General features: G+C 42.5%; 2 protein-coding genes across 8 annotated transcripts in view; one reads left to right on the forward strand and one right to left on the reverse strand.

Annotated features, from left to right (window-relative positions):
- Positions 1–16,089, reverse strand: part of tmem231 (transmembrane protein 231) — a 77,500-nt gene extending 61,411 nt beyond the window's left edge. For 2 of the 7 annotated variants that reach the window (XR_011086929.1, XM_049724597.2), the window contains exons 1-3: positions 14,166–14,721; positions 13,891–14,057; positions 13,671–13,799 (exon numbers count right to left, since the gene is read on the reverse strand). Coding sequence is in view for 6 of the 7 variants with exons in the window: in XM_049724597.2 (XP_049580554.1) it covers positions 13,671–13,799; positions 13,891–14,057; positions 14,166–14,304 (435 nt within the window). In the remaining variant the exon portion in view is untranslated. Of the gene's footprint in view, positions 1–13,670; positions 13,800–13,890; positions 14,058–14,165; positions 14,733–15,933 lie in introns of those variants that run through there. The other 5 variants (XM_049724600.2, XM_049724599.2, XM_049724598.2 and 2 more) reach the window with 5 other exon arrangements.
- A 36-nt stretch (positions 16,090–16,125) lies between these two features.
- chst6 (carbohydrate sulfotransferase 6) overlaps positions 16,126–21,402 on the forward strand; it is a 63,256-nt gene continuing 57,979 nt past the window's right edge. Inside the window, exon 1 of the mRNA XM_068650930.1 lies at positions 16,126–16,473. The gene's annotated coding sequence lies outside the window, so the exon portion shown is untranslated. The remainder of the gene's footprint in view (positions 16,474–21,402) is intronic.

Below are 21,402 nucleotides of genomic sequence, written 5' to 3' on the forward strand. Positions count from 1 at the left end.
GGGGGAAGTTGTTGCATTCCCATTTTGCTGATGCCCAGTTGCCCTATTAATTTGCTAGGTAGAGATGCTCTCACTGCCCTTGGGCTTTCCCTTGTGTCTCTTAACGATCAAATTGTTGTCAAAAGGCGACACCAGTTACAGATTTTTGGTCAATTTCACTGCTACTACTTTTATTCATTGGATTTGGCTGATGCAGAAGTGATGGAATTTGGTTCCCCTCTTTTGGCCCGTGTGGCCACCCTTTTGCGCTGCCCTGAACAGGCAATGGAAGCCAATGAACTACACATAACTATGTGGCATAAAGACACACCTGGTCCTGATCACAACTACGAGAACATGCTTGAGGCTGCTACACCTGCCACCTTGACGACATCTTTCCTTCTGCATGATGGTGAGAGCCGTGCTTGTGTAGTCATACAAACGGCTCCCCCTGCTGTGCAGAAGTTACACGTGTCTCCCACTCCGCTCCACATCTCTCTCTACAGGCCTCACACCGCAACGTGGCAAAGTTTAGGATTTATGGCTGGTGAGGCCTTGGCAGCTTCTGACTGGACTCAGGTTAATCCTGACTCCTTTTATAGTCCTTCCACCAAGCTCTTCAAACAAAATATGACTCAAGACTTGTCATTCATTAGTGGAATCCACGCTGATCCTGGTGTTGAGCAAACACCCTCATTTTGAGATTATGTGTTGACGTCTGATGACGAGCACATCCTCGCTGAGGTCCCAAGTCATCTTTGGTCTACGGGTCCTTCTGACGGTTTAGTGAAAGGTGCGCTTCCTGTTGTCATAAGACCTCGAACTGAATACCGCCCTTGTGTGAGGCAGTATCCTTTAAAACCTGATGCTTTACAGGGTATTGCACCTGTTATTTCTGATTTGCTAAAAGCAGGTGTCATTGTTCCTTGCCCTGATTCTCCTTGCAATACTCCAATTTTCCCTGTAAAGAAGGCGCCCCCTTCTGTGGGGTGGAGAATTGTGCAGGACTTGCAAGCTGTAAACAATGCTGTTATTCAGAGAGCACCTTGTGTCCCTGACCCGCATACCTTGTTGAATTCATTGACACCTGATGCGAAAATCTTTACAGTGATTGACATTAGCAATGCTTTTTTCTCTGTCCCTATTGCAGAAGAGAGTCAGTTTTGGTTTGCATTTACATATGCTGGCTCAAGGTACACCTTTACAAGGTTACCACAAGGGTACTGTGAAAGCCCGACAATTTACTCGCAGGTGATAGCAGCCAGCATGGCTAAATTTGTCCCGCCAATGGGAAGTCAAATCTTGCTCTATGTTGATGACATTTTAATAGCATCTCCTGATTTTGCCTCTTGCCAGAAAGACACACTTGCAGTGCTGCATCACTTGGCAAGTGAAGGCCACAAGGTCAGCAAGGACAAGCTTCAACTGTGGTCCACTGAAATTAAGTATTTAGGCCACAATCTAAGTTCCCAAGGTCGATCTATAGTTGAGAGCAGAAAGGCCTCTATTTTGCAAGCTCCTAAGCCACTCACAAAGAAACAAATGATGTCTTTTTTGGGTCTCACAGGTTATTGTAGAAGCTGGATACTTGATTATGCCCAAATTGTTGCTCCTCTGTCCAAATTGATGTATGTGGAAAACATCTCAATGTCCACTCACTTAAAATGGACTCCTGAAGCTGAGGAGGCTTTTGTGTTGATCAAACAGACTTTGGTATCCAGCTCCACTCTAGCCTTACCCAACTATGATAAGGCATTTGTCCAAACTGTTGACTGCAAAGGTCATTACATGACCTCTGTTTTACTCCAATCACATGGCTCAAAGTTGCGACCTATTGCTTTTTATTCCTCTAAACTGGACAGTGTTGCATGTGCTCTCCCACCATGCGTGAGGGCCGTGGTGGCGGCCTCCATGGCTGTGGAGAGCAGTGCTGGTGTTGTGTTGTTTCATCCTTTAACACTGAAAGTTTCTCATGCTGTCTCGGCCCTTCTGCTACAGACTAATATGACTTTTCTGTCGCCTGCACGTCATCTTTCTTGCATGGCTACGTTGCTGTCTCAGCCGCACCTGACCGTTGAAAGATGCACGACACTCAATCCTGCCACTCTCATTCCCCTTCCTGACGACGGTGAATTCCATGATTGTGTCGATGCTGCCCAACAGATTGCAAAGGCTCGGCCTGACTTGAAAGATACGCCTCTGCCAGATGGTGATGTGGTTTTTGTTGATGGGTCTTCTAAGAAAAATGAATCTGGAGTGACCCTTACTGGGTATGCCATTGTTACTGCCGACAAAGTCTTGGAGGCTGCTAAACTGCCATCCTATATGTCAGCACAGGCCGCTGAGCTCATTGCTTTGACTGGGGCCTGCAAATTGTTTGCAAACAAGTCCGTCACTATCTGGACTGATAGTCAGTATGCTTTTGCTACAGTGCACGTTTTTGCTCAGCAGTGGAGCAACCGTGGCATGATAACTTCTACAGGGAAGCCCGTCACCCATTCCACATTACTAACTCAACTTTTGGACGCTGTCCAGCTACCTTTAAAGGTGGCTGTTTGCAAATGTGCTGCTCACACTGCAAGATCTGATCCTGTTTCTCTTGGTAATGCTTTTGCTGACAAATCCGCTAAGGCCGCTGCAGAAGGCCTGCTCCATGTCCTCTCGTCTCTCACTGATCATGATTCGATGTCACACATCTCCCCTGATGTGTTGCTTGACATGCAGTCTCAGAGCCCCTCCCAGGAACGACTCTCTTGGGAAAAACGGGGTGCAACTAAAAACACTGATGGTCTTTTTGTGTGACCTTTGGGCAAACCTATCTTGCCTCGTAACTTGTTCAAATGGGCTGCTATTTCGAGTCATGGGGTCACCCATGTCTCGACGGGGGGTATGGTGAAACAAGTTGAAGCTATTTATACAACATACGGCTTTGCAGCTTTCTCACAACAATTTTGCAGAGCCTGTCTGATCTGTGCTAAACACAACCCACAAGGCAATTTAAGACCTCAGAGAGGGAAATACCCGACTCCATTGTATCCGTTTCAGACAATACATATGGATTATATTCAATTACATAAATGTGAAGGGAAAGAATATTGTTTGGTCATAATAGATGCATTTTCTAAATGGGTAGAAACATTTCCTACCAAACATGCTGATGCACTCACAGTGGCAAAAGCCTTATGCAAAGACATCATTCCAAGGTACGGTATTCCAGAAAAAATTTACAGCGACAATGGTCCACACTTTGTAAATCAAATAGTGCATAACATTGGGAGAATGTTCCACATAAATTTAAAGAACCATTGTTCTTATCATCCACAATCAGCTGGCCTTGTTGAGAGATCTAACGCGACTATAAAAAACAGATTAAAGAAATGTATGGAGGAAACCAAACGACCATGGACTCAGTGCTTAGACCTGGTCAAAATGTACATAAATATTACAAGTACAACAGGGCTAACTCCCTATGAAACTATGTTTGGAAGACCTTACAGGCTTCCTCAGTTCAAGAACACATGGGAGATCCCCGAGGAAGCCACATTAGCTGATTACATGAGAAAAATGTTGGAACGTCAAAAGAATCCAACCAATAACACTGATGATGAACCCATTTCTCCGCAGGAAGACCCCAAAGTGGTACCGGGAGACTGGGTTTTGATCAAGAGTATCAAGAGGAAGAATTGGCATTCACCCAAGTGGGAAGGTCCCTTTTTGGTACTACTCACGACACCTAATGCTTTGAAAATAGCCGAACGCAACACATGGATTCATTTATCTCATTGTAAAAAGGTGATCTCCGCAGTACGGAAGGTGAGCAAAGTCTGGTAATAGTGCCTGATCCTGGTGCCAAGATCCAGGGTTGACACGAAAGCTAGCAGAAGCCAATTTCCAAGACACCAACCCGAAGCTCAGGGTGTTGACTCTGAGGAGATCCAAAAACATGAGCATTAGAGAGTCATTTGGTGAGTGCTTTAATTGGGCTGTAGCCTGCGCAAAGTCTACCATGCGCTTTTGGTTGCTTTTGCTGATTTGTGTTACCATTATATTTTTTTCGGGGGTTATTTTATTCGTATGGATAGAGTACCATGAGCCTCGAACATTCTTCTCTCAGGCAACTACCAACACTGATTCTAATCAATATGGCTCATGGGAAAAAATTGCTAGACATAAGCACAACACAAAATCCCCTTTCGATCATGTTGTTTGTACACCAGAAACCGTCCGCGTTCCAACTTGCGTACCATGGCTTTTGTCTTGGACTTACAATAACTCATTAATGTTTACTGTGGCTCCTAATACATCTTCTTCTATTATTTTACCAATGAAAAGTTTGAAAGGTTTTCGAAATGGTCACCCCACTACTGGGGATAAATGGCTCGGATATTGGTGGTATTTAACTGGTCACCCAGTTAGCACCGACTGGGGCACCCTTGTCACCACACAAACGCAAGATTTTTGGCCCTCTGGTTCCAGTGAAGAGGCTGTGTTCTTTGCTAAACGAGTAACTTTGAAAAATCAGGGCACAAGCCTCCTTTTGACTCTTACACTCCCTGATGGTCAAATTCGTCCTCCAAAGGCCACTTTGTTTAACACTTCTTGTTGGGGTTTTCAACTGTGGGCTTGGTCCTCTGGAATTGATCCCCACTTTCCTATTGCTATTTGCATTAACAAAACAATGTCGATCGCAGACCATCCCGTTACAAATAATTACACCTTGTCAGCAGGAGCAAAAATCACAAGTATGCCCCTCACTGATATAGACAGCTATTTTGTAGCCTCCACAGGAATAAGCGGTCAAACCAACAACTGGCTTCTTATGGCTGAGCAAGCCGCAAAAATGGCTAACACCAGTTGCATTGCATGTATGGGTCCAAGACCTCTTTTGAAAATCATACCTGCAAATATAGTTCCTAAGTGTGCTGTTGTTTTAATGTTAAACTCATCCATTTCACCCACTCATGATTGTTTTAAATGGGATAAGGTTTACCCTGTTGCCTCTATGACAAAATATAAATCCCTTTTTTCGTCCGATGTAGCTAAGGGTAATTTTACATGCATTAGATTACCTGGTACTGGTGAGAAGCTCGGCGCCCTACCTACTCCATGGTGTGAGTCCATGACCAATGTCACTGCCCCTTTTTTGCCCATTGCTCGTAGTGATATTTGGTTTTGGTGTAATAGTAACAAACTTTATGATAGGTTGCCTTTAAACAGTTCTGGAATTTGCGCTTTGGTAACCCTATTGTTTCCTGTTCATTTGATACCAATGTCCTCTTATGATCTAACATCTTTTGCTAAGTCCGTAGTGCCCAAATACTAGCCGAGAACGAAGCGAAACGCCGAATGGCAGGGCGCAGCTAATCCAACTTACATAGATGCCATTGGTGTTCCTAGAGGAGTACCGGATGAGTATAAGCTGGTGAATCAGATAGCAGCTGGTTTTGAATCCGCCCTGTGTTGGTGGTGTACTCTTAACAAAAATGTTGACAGGATTAACTACATCCACTACAACGTGCAGAGGCTTGGAAACTGGACCGAGGCGGGTTTCAAGGCGGTCCACTCCCAACTGGCCGCTACTTCCCTCATGGCTTTCCAGAATCGAATGGCCCTTGACATGCTACTCTCAAAAGAGGGCGGTGTCTGCGCCATGTTTGGTGAGCAATGTTGCACATTTATTCCAAATAATACTGCAGCCGACGGAAGCCTGTCCCGGGCCCTTGAGGGTCTGAGGACCTTGAATGGGAGGATGAAGGAACACAGTGGGGTGAACACGGAGGTTTGGACCGACTGGTTGAACGTGTTCGGAAAGTACCGCACCCTGGTTTCCTCGGTCCTGGTCTCCATTGCCGTTTTCTCTGCCATTTTGACCCTGTGTGGATGTTGCTGCATTCCTTGTCTCCGATCCTTAATTATTAAGCTAATTACAACTGCTATCTCTCCACCAGCTGAGACTTTTCCGTTACTCCAAAGGGATGACCTTTCGATCGACGGGAGTTCTTTCTCTAGTGACGACTCTAAAGTCAAAGTCAAAAGTCAAAGTCAGCTTTATTGTCAATTTCTCCACATGCCAAAGACACACAAAGAAACCGAAATTTCGTTCCCCCCTATCCCACGGTGACAAGACATGGCTCACAACAGACAAACAAGTAACAAGTATAACAAAAGCGTGCTGAATAAATAATGAATAAATAACACAACAATAAATAAATAAATAAGAGGAGCAGAAAAAAAAAGGAGCAAGTGCGCGTACAGCAGACATTCCCGAAAATAGCGCAACAGCGCCACACGCTACGCAGAAGGGGGTAGCGAGTTCAGGGCCCTAACAGCCTGGGGAAAGAAGCTGTTGGCAAGTCTGGTGGTGCGGGAGCGCAGGCTCCTGTACCTCTTCCCAGAGGGCAGAAGGTCAAACAAAGAGTGAGCCGGGTGACTCACGTCTCTGGCAATCGAGGTTGCCTTGCGGGCGAGATGGGAGGTGTAAATGTCCTTCAGGGAGGGGAGCGAAGCACCAATAATCTTACCAGCCGTATTCACTATGCGCTGCAGGGCCTTCAAGTTCTGTTCAGTGCAGTTACCACCCCAGACAGCGATGCAACTGGTGATGACGCTCTCAATAGTGCCACGGTAGAATGTAGACAGGACTGCCTGAGGAGCACATGCACGCCTGAGCTTCCGCAGGAAGTACAGGCGGCGCTGAGCTTTCTTTGCCAGTGACGAGGTGTTTGCGGACCAGGAGAGGTCCTCACTGATGTGCACCCCCAGGAACTTGGTGCAGCTCACCCTCTCCACCACAGCACCATCGATGATCAGCGGCAGGTGTGTTGTGTGACCCTTTCGGAAGTCAACAATGATTTCCTTGGTCTTATTAACGTTCAGCAGGAGGTTGTTGTCCCTGCACCACGTGGTCAGAAGGTCAACCTCCGACCTGTACCGAGTCTCGTCGCCCTTTGTGATGAGACCCACCAGAGTCGTGTTGTCAGCAAACTTCACTATGCGGTTGTCGCTGTAGGTCGCAGTGCAGTCATGCGTCAGCAGGGTGAAGAGTAATGGACTGAGCACGCAGCCCTGGGGGGCCCCCGTGCTCAGCGTGATGCTGGCGGAGATTTTGTCGCCAACACGCACCACCTGAGGCCTCTGACAGAGGAAGTCCAGTATCCAGTTGCAGAGGGAGGTACTGAGGCCCAGCTCGTCGAGTTTGCAGATGAGTCGCTGCGGCACAATGGTGTTGAAGGCAGAGCTGAAGTCCACAAACAGCAACCTCTGTCAGCGAATCCATTGTGGTAAACCTGTCCGATTTGTTTCGTGACTCTGGCTTTGACGATTAAGACTCAATTTCCTCCCAAGTGTAAGTTAGTTCTTGCGAAATGTGATCCCTTGGCTGAAAATCTTTTGAAGTGGCCATATGGGTGATAAGTTAGTCCCCGAGGGGGGGATTGTTAGAAAAATTGTATATATATGTTATCATGCGTTCTCTAATGAGTACTTATTCACAATATTACTGTTCAGTATGCTTGCTGCTTTGCCTTGCTTATTCTTATCTTGTACAACAGAACAGAAGGATTACGGCTGGGTCAGGGGCGAGATGATGGTTGTGTCAAACAAGATGCTGCTGACAGCTCAGCGTCCACCAGAACAGATCGTGAAAACAACACGTCAAACAATGCGTCATGAACCTTCTGATCTTCCTTAAAGAACGTCACTTTCTCTTTTTATCTCTCGGAATATCGCTTAAACTGTTTTGCTGATATAGCCATATCTGCACGCAACACTTTGTGCGTTACTTTTTGTTTCTTACAAGACGAAGCCACAATCTCTTCCCCCCCCCCCCCTTAAGGGCTAATCGTCTCACACTGTGGGTAGGGCATTCCAAATAAAAAGAGCGAGGAGTGTAAAACAGATTTTTAGTGTAGTCGGATTGCTGTAAGTCTGATTGCACTCCTCGCGAGAAAAGACTCAATATTCTGCCTCACTTGTTTTTTGTCTGCTGATCCTTTTCTCTTATTCAGATATTCAGTTAGCACTTTGAACCTAACAATAATTAAGACTTGTATTGCTTATTCTTTTTCTATAATAAATGCTGATTTTTAATCTTTTAAATTCGATTGACATTGAACTTCTAATAAACCTTTTTTCTTTAACTTTTATCTTAAATCATTACATTTCGATTGGGGGATTATTTAGAAGCATTAGGTTTGAGACTAACTGCTGACATTTAATCTTTTAGTTTCGAATAAAAGTGATTTTCTATTTAAACCTTTTTTCTTTAACTTCTATTATCCTAAATCATTAACTTTCAATTAAGGGATTGTTTAGAAGCATTAGGTTTGAGACTAACTGCTGACATTTAATCTTTTAATTTCGAATAAAAGTGATTTTCTATTTAACCTTTTTCTTTAACTTCTATTATCCTAAATCATTAAATTTCGATTGGGGGATTGTTTTGAAGCATTAGGCTCAAGACTAACTGCTGACATTTAATCTTTTGATTTCGAATAAAAGTCATTTTCTATTTAAACCTTTTATCTTTAACTTCTATTATCTTAAAGCATTACATTTCGATTAGGGGATTGTTTAAAAACGTTAGGCTCAAGACTAACTGCTGACATTTAATCTTTTAATTTCGAATAACAGTGAGTTTCTATTTAATCTTTTTTCTTTAATTTCTATTATCTTAAATCATTAAATTTCGATTAAGGGATTGTTTAGAAGCATTAAGTTTGAGACTAACTGCTGACATCTAATCTTTTGTTTTCGAATGACAGTGATTTTCTATTTAATCTTTTTTCTTCAATTTCTAGGATCCTAAATCATATAATTTCAATTTTACGATTGACGACTTAAAGGGCTAGAGACACCCGTATATGTATAAATCGGTTTTAGTTAGCTTATGGGCTTATAAATATAAATTGACGCTCGAAACAACGAAAAGGAAGCTGTTGCTCTAAAAAATATCATTTAAATTTGCCGCACAGACGAGTTTGACTGCACCGAGCCGCCAGCCGGAAGTGACGTCTCATGACGTCTCAAGTTGTACGCGTTTAGCTTCAGTGAATGTAAACAAAAAGAGAAGAGGGGCCAGCGCGGAGACGTCGGGCCAGGTTTGCGGCCAACCCAGCTCGCCTAGCCGTGCCTTCCATTATCCTGGCGTACATTCGTTCGCGGGACGACAAGATGGGTTGAGTTCGCCTGATAGGATCCACGAACCGGACAGTGCGTGCCTGCTGTGTGCTCGTGTTCACAGTGGCCTGGTTGACTGTCATCTTTCCGGACTCTGCTGTGCATCGGGAGCGGCTAGCGTGCTATCACTCTTATTGTTCATCTTCTTGTTTTATTTTTCCTGTGTTGTTTACTTGTATGTGCGTTGTGAACTCTGTCTTATCTTTCCGGACTCTGCTGTGCATCGGGAGCGGCTAGCATGCTATCACTCTTATTGTTCATCTTCTTGTTTTATTTTTCCCGTGTTGTTTACTTGTATGTGCGTTGTGAACGCTGTCTTGTCACCCTGGGATAGTGAGAAACGTAATTTCGATCTCTTTGTGTGTCTTGACATACGGAGGAATTGACAATAAAGGAGACTTTGAGACTTTGACTTTGAAAAGTATGTCGAAGCGTCACGGGAGGGGCACAATTCAGAAAACGTGCTCAGCTCGTCGAAAAAATGCGATTTAAGAAATAAAATTAAAAATGCGCCTAAAACCTAAACCAAACGCTGCAGATGTTCATTTCTTCATTCGCAGTGGTCAACTCGGCACTCTACTCTTTTTACTATGCCAACCTAACCACAGTGAACGGGAGAGGCACAATTCAGAAAACGTGCTCAGCTCGTCGAGAAAATGCGATTTAAGCAATAAAATTAAAAATGCTTATAAAACCTAAACCAAATGTTGCAGGTGGTCATGTCTTCATGTGCCGAGATCAACTCGGCACTCTAAAGCCCCCAAGAGCACTTTTTACTATGCCAACCTAACCAGAGTGACGGGAGGGGCACAATTCAGAAAATGTGCTCAGCTCAGCCCAAGTGAACTGCTAGATTCATCATATTCTGCGTCAAAAGAGGTTTCTGAATGGATAAAATGATGCTAATATTGCCGCTAGAAACGGAGCTGTCGCTATCATCTGCCATGTTGTTTGGGTTTGTTGTCATCCAGATGTACAACTTGTGACGTCACAGTAATGGCGCCGCCAGTTTGGCTTCGTGCGGGACCCGATCGATAAACTGGCATTTCATTTCAGCTTTATTCTTAGTAATCGGTGTCCACTTTTCATTTCCAATGCGGCAAATGTGTTCACTTTATACATTCTATCAAATTCCGTTCTAATTGAAAAAAAAAAAGGGATGTCTCTAGTCCTTTAATTTTTCTATCTGAATTAAATGAAATAGAGGGGACATGTTAATCTTATAAACCTTATATCTCTTTTCTTCGTCTATTTTAGTCATACTGTAAACCGTTGAGTTCTTTTTTAAGTGAGGACAGCTTTAATCCTGCCAACAAGGAGTGTCAGATCTGGTTCGAAACCGTTATCTTAAGCTCAGCTAGTGTGAGCGTACGCTAGTGAAAATAAACGAGTTCCCATGGTCTTAACAAAGACAGCTAAACTATTCCGAGCGGATAACAAAAGCAACAATCTTAATAGGAGAGAGAGCCGCTGCTGACGGCCGCGATTGAGGAGATCCTGGGTCTCAACAAAGTAGTTACTCAACCCTCGGGTTTCTTTGATTTCAGCGGGACTGGCGTCCGAAGAGACGGAATTGATCTAGCAATAGATTAGTTACCTGAACAGCGGTGAAACTCGGAACGAATTCCCTCTCCGAACCGGCTTAAATAAATTCATGTCTCCCCTGCATAGTGCGTTATAGCAGAGGGGTTCAAGTACAGAATTTTACCCTTTAAACGGAGAGCCGGTCACTTACATTTGATAAGTGCACGATTGACAGTACATATGACGAAAATTACAGGCATTTCTCATCTTCTAAGTGGGAGAACTTGCACAATTAGTGGCTGACTAAATACTTTTTTGCCCCACTGTATGTCCAGTCGGTTTAGAGGTGAAGCAAAACCCAAATTAGAGAAACTATAATACACGCTTCACTATAACACACCAACCAGTATCTTGCATACAACCAAGTCATTTGTCCAATATATGGCACGCCGAGATCGAATCACTTCAGGCCTTTCTTTACCAGTTTGACAATAAGTCAGCAGCAAATTGAGGATGTGCCAATGCAACACAATCAGACCGACACAAAATGAAATCTCAAGTTTCTCCAATTAGCCACACATGGGTGATCAGCAAGTGGCTGACCAGGCCTTGCACTAACTGACCAGTGGTTTGGCAATCCTATTTACAATGCACTAATTAATATTGAACAATTTCACACACCTCCAGTGCCGCGGCAAAGTGGTTGGGAAATACTGACATTGAGAACAACCAATCACACCAGGGCTCACAAAAATCAGCCAGACACCTGCTCGCTCATTCACTCGCCAGGCCACATAGAGAACAACCAATCAGACCAGAGCTCACAAAATCACTAGCCTGACGTCCCAGGGCTCTGTACTTTTTCGCTTGGGCAAAATGTTACACCCTCTGCCCAACGGATTTTCTAAAAAATGTACCCGATATCTTGGCTGGCTGAGGATGAGTAGACGAGCCATCCTTCTGTGTTTCATGCGCAGTCAGGCACCTGCTCGCTCGCTCGCTCGCTCACTCACTCACTCACTCACTCACTCACTCACTCACAAATAGGGTTGTCACAAGAACTGACACTTCTGGTACCAATTCAGTACCAACATGCAAAAACTATGTCAATACCTGCTTTTTGTGGTACCGTCAGAACCGAATATTTAACTTTTCACTCGGCGAGCTGTGTGGATTCTTGCCGGAACTGAAGGGGGCAGTATATGCATCCGTGCAGCACAAAGTAGTAGTCAGCGGCGCTGAAGAAGAAGAAAACTTTCGGTCTTTAATAACAATGGCTTCAGCAAGTGGAAGTGGAAGTCCAACACGCCGGCCTGTTGAGAAGCTAGGTCGCTCAAAGAGTCGTGTGTGGAAATATTTTGCATTCGAGGAGATTTGTCTGTTTATTATCACTGTTGTGCCATGTTACGTCATACATACGTTAACCCAGAAATGCCTACGTGCCGTCATTTCAGCATGAGTCAGCTGGGGCAAGACGTTTACCAAACGTATTTAATGTCAAACACAGACAAAATACGCAGACAAAAGCTCAAATGTGCAAAATTAAGTTTGGGCACATTTTGAGGGTGTGTGCGCAAGCCTTCTTGGCTATAGCAGATCATCATCGTCATTTCTCTTGCTCAGCGACGGGGGTGCCGCCATGCGTAAAGCCAATCAATTTAGTTAGTCTTCGCCAGTTGGTTCGGTCCAGTGCTAAGGACTCAACTTCAGCTAGCGATAGGCCCAGGTGATGTAGGTCCATGGTGACGGCATCGATCCATTGAGTGCGGGGGGCACCGCGGGGACATTTCCAGCTGGCAATTTTTGGTTGAAAATTGAGGATAGCGTGAGTCGGGTGTTCAGGGGGGAGTCTTTTGACATGGCCATACCTGCGCAGCCGACGTTGTGCTGCCTGGGTCTTGTTGAGAGGTCAGGTTTCTGCTCCGTAAAGGAGGATGGACAAGACTGAGGAGTTATATATCCTTAGTTTGGTCTCTCTTGATATGGAGTGATGTCTCCACAGTGGTTTCCAAAGTGTTTTCATGGTAGTGGCTGCCAGAGCACGTCTCCGATTTATTTCTGGTAGCATGTTGCCGTTGCTGGTGATTATAGAGCCAAGGTAGGTAAAGGATGTTACAACATGGACTTCTTCTCCATTGATATGCAGCAGCGGAAGGTATTGGCCTCCTATGTGCACTATAGCAGATGGATTAGTGATTTTAAAAGTACATGGATTCTTTTGTTTTGGTGTTTTTTACCGTGGTACCGAATTAGTATTGAGAATCGTGGAAAATCATAGGTATTGGTACCGACTACTGAAATGCTGGTATTGTGACAACCCTACTCACGAGCCAGCCGCATGTTCCTTAAGCACCGAGTACGATGGAGAGGGAAGAATAGGAAGCAAGGCAGTTACTATTCATCATATGTCATTATTCATCATACTATATCATGCGTTGCCGTGAATCACTTGAAAGACAAAAGTACAAATTCTGCGTGATGGAGTGCGCCTCATATGCATGTAGTGGGATAAACAGTCACCGTGAAGGAACTGCTTCAATCCTGCATGTTACAGGTTCAAATCTTTACATCTTGCAGCCGTTTCTTTGGATGTTGTGGAGCTAGTGACAACAGTAATTGCACGTAGACGATTTCATCGACTTCCATCTTTGCAACGAAACGAAGTGATGTACGCCGTAAAGATTTTTAGTTTTTTGTGAGGCACACTGCCATACTCCTCAAAGTTTTTTTGTGCCAGTAAATGCAATACAGACGCCGCGAGGGCATGACAATAGTACCATTCAACTAGTTGTATAAGTCAATGTTTCATCACAGGAAATCTTATGAAGGTCGAAAAGTTGTCTAGACCTGCTTTAAATGTGAAATAAAAATGCATTCTCACTGCTTTCTGGACTCAAATTGAATTAAGTAGTTATAATCATGCTACAGATGGTGTCTACTGTAGATGTTCAATTATTTTACTGTTTTACTGTATCACGTTAAATACATACAAAGAGCTGGTAGCTGAATGTCAGGAGCAGCTGGACACTGTACACATTTTCTTCATTCTTCAGGGGTAACTGCAGTTGAAAAATCAGACGGTCCAACTTTCCATCCTGGTTTTGGTCCTCTTCCCTCACCTGTGGATTGCATTGGTTAAAACCATGATAACAATTAAACAAAATCTAACAATTACACATTTGCGGAAATTGCTGTGGAAAAATGTCCTACAGAGACAGCAGGGATTCTCAGCTTCTTTCCGAGCATGTTGTTCAGATGGTGAAAGGTGCTCCACGCCACATAATCACCATTTGTATCTGTTGCAGCCACCAGCAACGTTTCATACTGGAACCGAACTACTGCTTGTTCTTCATAAGTGTTCCTTTTCATCCAGAAACCTACAATAAGGTGAAATCTATTGGTTTGAACCCACAAGTAATTGTATTTTCACTTTAACTCAACATTTTAACAGATTGATTTAATACACGTAACTTTAAGATACTGACCTTGGCTCCTGTACGCCACCAGTAGCGGTGAGATGTAAGTGAGGCACACAACCACAACGGCAAACACAGTCGCGCTCGTACAAACACCTGCTTTGTATCGAATCAAAGCGGGATGAGAATAAATTTCATAAAAAGCCATAATTTGTTATAAGTTTATGTTCATTCATACGTGTGACGAATGACTCTATTGTGTACCCGGCAACAAGCTAACGACGAGACGGTTGATTCACGCTATCAAAGTAGCAAACCAACTACATGCTACGGGAAGACAAATTCCGGACACACTCACAAAGACATGTTTACGCTAGTTCGACCGCTGCTGAAACAAAATATTTTGATATAATGCTCATCTTGTGTGCCGTGTCATCTGTTCAAAAATTCGCACCCTACGATCCTCGGTGAAGTGTACACCTAGTAGAAGTGTCAGAGTGTACAGGCTGCAAGAGTGCGAAAACAGCAGAAATTGGACATGCGTGCAACGTCATCGACCTGCGCCACTGTGTTAGAACTGGGTCATCAATCATGTGTGCATATATATATATACGCGCGCACACACACACACACACACACACACACACACACACACACACACACACACACACACACACACACACACACACACACACACACACATATACATACACTATATGCATACACGTTATTTAAAACCTACTATTAGTAAATTGTAAATCTACATCCTGGCTTACATAGGCAGTTCACTCATTGACTCGTTCGTGAACGGGAAATTACGTCACTGACTCCTCCATCTAAAGCTCGCTGGCGCTGCTGATTGGTCGTTCACGAAGATTCACGAGTGAGTGAGTGACAGACAGCATTGCTGCTATGCCATTGCCAGCCGACACACGTTATGCTGACATTGATGTTTTAATTTTGTATTTGTTGGCTTGTAGTTGATGGTGTTAATATACCGAATGTGTTTGTGTTTGAATAAAAGGTTGAAAAAAAAGCGTTATGCCGACATTTTTTTTTGGGGGGGGCCGCCAACTCATATAACAACGTAAAACACATATACATACAAGTACTATAGAGCAGTTAACCAAATGTCTGATTTTTATGTTTTGGTTGGCGAATATAAAAACAAGGAATAAAACACCTGACAAGTTATAACATAAATGTGTATTAAAATAATAATAATAATAATAATAATAATAATAATATGGCGGCTGGGTGGCGCACTGGGTAGCACGTCCGCCTCACAGTTAGGAGGGTGCGGGTTCGATTCCACCTCCGGCCCTCCCTGTGTGGAGTTTGCATGTTCTCCCCGGGCCCGCGTGGGTTTTCTCCGGGCACTCCGGTTTCCTCCCACATTCCAAAAACATGCTTGGTAGGTCGATTGAAGACTCCAAATTGTCCCTAGGCGTGAGTGTGAGTGCGATTGATTGTCTGTCTCTGTGTGCCCTGCGATTGGCTGGCAACCAGTTCAGGATGTCCCCCGCCTACTGCCCGATGACAGCTGGGATAGGCTCCAGCACGCCCGCGACCCCCGTGGGGACTAAGCGGTTCAGAAAATGGATGGATGGATAATAATAATAATAATAATAATAATAATAATAATAATAATAATAATAATAATAATAAAAGTAAATCTCAAACCAGCAATCTAATGTGAAACTGCAGGTGATATATTAGATAACAATATTTAGGCATATATATGCATACACGTTATTTAAAACCTACTATAAGTAAATCGTAAATCCACATTCTGGTGTAAACAGTTCACGCCAGGAGACTCAACATGTTCACTCACTGATCCGTTGATGCACGGGAAGGCAGTTCACCCATTGACTCGTTCGCGAACGCGAAAGTCAGGATTCGTTCCCTCACTGATCAGTTCTCACGATGAACTGGAAATGCGAATCACTCACTCACTGATTCGTTGACTCACAGATTTGTTCGTTGGTGAACGGGAAATGCAATTCACAACTCGTTCGTGAACGGAAAGTTACGTCATTTTCTTCTTCGTTTTGTTTTACGGCGAGGTGACACCAGCTTCAATGGGCATTACTGACACCTACTGGTTAAAGTCATATGAACTGAAAAAACAACGAATCACTTTAGGAAGCGATTCGTTCACTCTCGTTCACTAAAAAGATTCGTTTTTTTGAACATTTCGTTCACTCACGAGCCAACACTATTGCACTCAGCCGGTGTATACGAGGTCGGTGAGCAGCTGCGAGAGGAAAAAGCAGAGGAGCAGGGAGCAGTGTGCAGAAACGAATCGCGAGGTCTCGGGAGAGGAAAGTGCATCGGCTCTCTCGAACCTCTGCAGTACCCTACAACCCTCGAGGTAAGCTTAAATTGCGTGATTTATTCAAACAAAAACTGGAGCAACCACACGGTAAGTTTTTCCTGCGGAATAATTTCTTTTCACTTCACTCGGAAGACTCGTATTTGTTGAACGAGTTTCCAAGGGACAGAAGCAATACAAAGATAAGATAATACATTGAGGCTTTTTTGGGGGGAGGGGGCGTGCAGTTAGCGGCCCAAAGGAAAATTTTGCTTGCTCATCTATGGCTCGTGAGACAAACGTGAGAGCTCATCTCAAGCTCATATTACTTGCACTTTTGTCTTAAATGTTTTTCAGGTGTTTCTCCTAAAATTAACTAGGAGAAATAAACAAGACATAGTTTTATTTACATTTAAAGAGGGAGAAAAATTGTTTAAAGAGACAAACAGTTCCAAGTTCAGACTACAATTTTTTAAAATGAACTTGTATTGTGTGTGTGTGTATACGTATGTATTTATGTATGTACTATGTATATGTGTGTGTGTGTGTGTGTGTGTGTATATAAATAGTATATTAATATAATATATTATATATAATATATTATTTAATATATTAATAGTATAGTATATATATAATGTGTATATATACATATGTGTATGTATGTGTATATATATATATATATATATATGTGTATGTATATATGTATGTGTATGTATGTGTATATATATATATATATGTATGTATATATGTATATATATATATATATATATATATAATATGTATGTATGTATGTGTATATATATATATATATATAGTGCTAGTAATCCCGGGATGCTTCATGCGCCTATCTGTAGAATAAGAGATCTCCAGTTCAAATTTACAGTGAACAACTGAGCAGTCATCCATTTATTTCATTTTACATTCGTTTTTTTCTTTCCTCTCGTTTTTACATTTTGTTTTAAGATAAAGGCTTACATATCCAAACGATTTTCAACTATGGATTTTCGGTTGAAGGTTATCAGTCAAGGAAGAGCAACTCCGGAGTTAAAAGGTTTGATTTGGACAACGGGAGCATGTCTTTTCAAACGGAGTGGTATGCATGATCGAAAACAAGTTTTTGATTTCATTGTGCTTTATTGAGTGTTTATATGTGTGAAGACTGCTGATATGAGATTTTAATTAAAATAGTTTAAATTAAATAATGAATAAGCTACACTAGAGCAGCATTCCCCAACCTTTTTTGTGACACGGTTAGGTGCCGGACAAATTTTACTGGGGTTGGGGGGGGTGACGTCAGTGCCTCCCCAGTCATGAACCTCACCGCATGTCACTGCGCTACAATATAGTTATATACGTAGATCTGTGGAATGATTGGAGCCGCAACTGACAATGAGGCTGACGTCAGCGGCGCACGTAGGTCCTTAGTCAACAGCTGTTTTTTTTTTTTTTTTTTTTTTTTTTTTTTGGACACAGAGGATGAATACTCCGATGGATTTAATGATTTGGAGTGACACGGATGGTTCGTTAAAATTGTTGTTTATATTACATTTATTTGATATTTCTAGTCTGACGTCAGCGGCGCAGGTAGTTCCGGCGTCAACAGCTAGGTTTTTTGTTTTTTTTAAGTGACACAAGACGAAGATTCCGATGGATTTAATGATTTGGAGTGTCACTGATGGTTCAATAAAATTGTTGTTTATATTACATTTATTTGATATATCTAGTCCAGGGGTCACCAACCTTTCTTAAACCGAGAGCTACTTCCTGGGTACTGATTAAGGCAAAGGTCTACCAGTTTGACACACACTTCTGAAATAGTCAATTCGCTCAATTTGGCTTTCACTATGTGTTATTATTGTCATTTCCAGTTCACATATAAGTGTGATTTTAACAAGAATAGCAAAAATACAGTCAAACCTTGGTTTTTGACCACAATCCGTTCCAGAAGGTGGTTCGAGAAGCGAATCGGTCGAATTACGAATCTATTTTTCCCATTACAAATAATTGAACATTTTTTAATCCGTTTCGAGACGAAACCCCTCGCCTTTTTAAAGCATTTTTTGATTTGCACATATTTGTCTGATCGTGCAACTGCAGCGCACCGCCAAATGCGCAACCGTAGCGCGTCGTGCACCGCGCAACTGCTCCCACTTGCTTTCTTTGGAGGCATGATTAGGGGTTAATACAATCCTCAAAGTAACAAAAATACAATAACAACGGAGTCAGTCGGCATCTGGGCCGCGTGGTCGGGTTTTCTCGGGTACTCCCGGCTCATCTCCCGAGGTTCGACCTCCAAATTTTGTTCAACAACCGAAGCAAAAAAAAAAATCTCGCTTTTTTTAAATTTTTTTTTATTTTTTTTGTTCGAATTCCGATTTGTTCGAGAACCAGGACGTTCGGAAACCGAGGTTTGACTGTAAAATAAATAGATGCAGCTCACTGACAAGTGACGCTTTTTGAGCTAATTTTAGAACAGTCCTGCGGGTGACTCATGCGGTCCTCACGGGCAACCTGGTGACCGCGGGCACCGTGTTGGTGACCCCTGATCTAGTCTGACGTCACTTTGACTTTGTAAATATTACGTCAGGCCCGTTCTCAGCTCCTCGTTTGTGTTTATGTCACGTTAGCATGCGCGGGCATCGATCACGAGGACGTCCCACGCTAACATACGTGGACGTTCTGAAGAAGGACGTAGGAGCTGAAAGCTCTTCCGAGTTGGCTGGGTGTATGGAGAATCGGATGGATTGGAGACTCCGGTGAAAGCTTGTCTGAGGACAACCGAGAGAGAGCATACCGTATCATTTAGCCTGTTGTTGCTGGTTCATGTCTGTTCTTGGTTTTGGATTTTGTCAGATAAATTTCCCCCAAAATGCGACTTAAACTCCGGTGCGACTTATATGTTTTTTTTCCCCCTTTATGGTGCATTTTATGGGTGATGCGATGTACTCTGGAGCAACTTTTCGCCGTAAAAATACGGTATATATATATATATATATATATATATATATATATATATATATATATATATATGAACAAGTAGGACTTTGCCCACAGACGTGGGAACGCTGCTTGAAAAAGGAAATTTGACCAGGCACTTCTTTGAGGTGCTGATGTTGTGCAATGAATTGATGCATCCAACAACAGAACATTTTGATCCCTCCACTTCAACATCCTTGACTATAAAAGTCTCTCCGAGTAATAAACATGGCAGATTTGTAATAAACATGGCAAATTCACAAATCCGCCATGTTTATTGCTCGGATTTCTGTTTGGCAACACCCATTACCTTGTTTGGTTTGTCTCGCCCTAACAAATGTGATGTAATAGATAAAAATACGTAACAGAAAATGGACAAATCTGAACAGAGTAAAAAATAGCCCCAAAACAGATCATAAAAGTATCTCTACAGCACCTGGAGGGATAGGTTACACTTTTCTACACTCCTGGAGACTCCAAATACAAGCAAAAAAAGTTGATTTTTCATACGTGTACTTTAATTTACCTCAATTCACCAAGAATCCTAAAATAAACATTTGTTTTATGATCAGTCTACTTTGACATAATAAAATAAATAAAACTGTTCTTGAACCAGTCTGAGGTATAACACTTTTTTTTTTTAAATAACTCTCTTTGGGGCAGCCAACATTGTTTAAATAAATAAAGTATGAATGAAAAACCTCTTTGACTGCTCTCAGGTAGAAAAAGGATGAATAAAAATAAATTCTTTAAAGACCAGTCGAAAGAACAAATTTACTTTTGATCTAAAGTAAAATAAAAATCTGACACGGGTGAATTGACTATACGCTATACAGTCAATTCCAAAAGGCTGATAAACAGAGTATTAAGCCACTTGAAAGTACGAAAGTAAGCAGACGTGGAGTTCTGTTAACTCTTTGTATGGCAGCGACGGGAATACTCGTCATGACATTAATGATTTAGGATCCCGTTGACGAATATTCTCGTCAACTTATTTTAATTTTATTAATGGGTAGATAACTGGCCACCTCTCCACTTAAAATCAAGTGTACCGGTGTCAAAGTCCAGGCCTGGGGGCCAGATATGACCCGCCACATCATTTTAGGTGGCCCAAGGCAAATTGTGCATCGAATTCATGTCAATTCCAAAATTTCAAATTGTTTTCACTTTTCAAAAATAGATATTGTTGGCTATTTTTTTTTCCATTCATTTAAAAAAAATATATATTTATTACCGTATTTTTCGGACTAAAAGTCGCTCCGGAATATAGGTCGCATTAGCCATAAAATGCACAATAACGTGAAAAAAAACATGTATAAATCGCTCCGGAGTACAAGTCGCATTTTGGGGGAAATTTATTCGACAAAATCCAACACCAAGAACAGACATGAACGAGCAACAACAGGTTAAACGATAGGTATGCTAACGTGACATAAACACAAACAAAGAGCTGAGAACGGGCCTGACGTAACATTCAGAGTTATTCAAATAACTATTACATAAATAACACGTTTATAAAACCATCTGTGTCACTCCAATTCATCAAATCCATTGATCGTCCTTTGTCAACAATGGGTGCGCGCCGCTGACGGCGCTTGCACTTCAAACTATTCCACAGGCCCTGTCAAATGCACACTTTTTATCAAAGTGCCACCGGCTCCCCGGTAACGGGTTCGATGAGCTGGGGTGAAGGGACTCGTCCGTATCTAACCACCCAATTTAAATTAATTCTACCAGAATCAATCTAATGTCTTTATGACGCCAATCCCTCTCAAGTCACCCGAAGCGCGTGCCGAGTAACTCAATTCGAGGCAAGTCTTCGAAATGACCGCGCCATAATGATGGCCCCCTTCAGTAGTTTGATGCTTTTGTTATGTTACGGATATTTTTAGATGTCTTTGTTAAGACCTCAGGGATTTGTTGTTCTAGCGCACCCTTGCACTAGTTTTGCCGAAGTAACTATTGATATGGGTCTGTTTTACTTTGTCATTCAAGTAGCGAGCCTACTTGTCT

Source organism: Syngnathus scovelli, chromosome 6, assembly GCF_024217435.2.
Source record: "Syngnathus scovelli strain Florida chromosome 6, RoL_Ssco_1.2, whole genome shotgun sequence".
NCBI classification, from domain to species: Eukaryota; Metazoa; Chordata; class Actinopteri; order Syngnathiformes; family Syngnathidae; genus Syngnathus; species Syngnathus scovelli.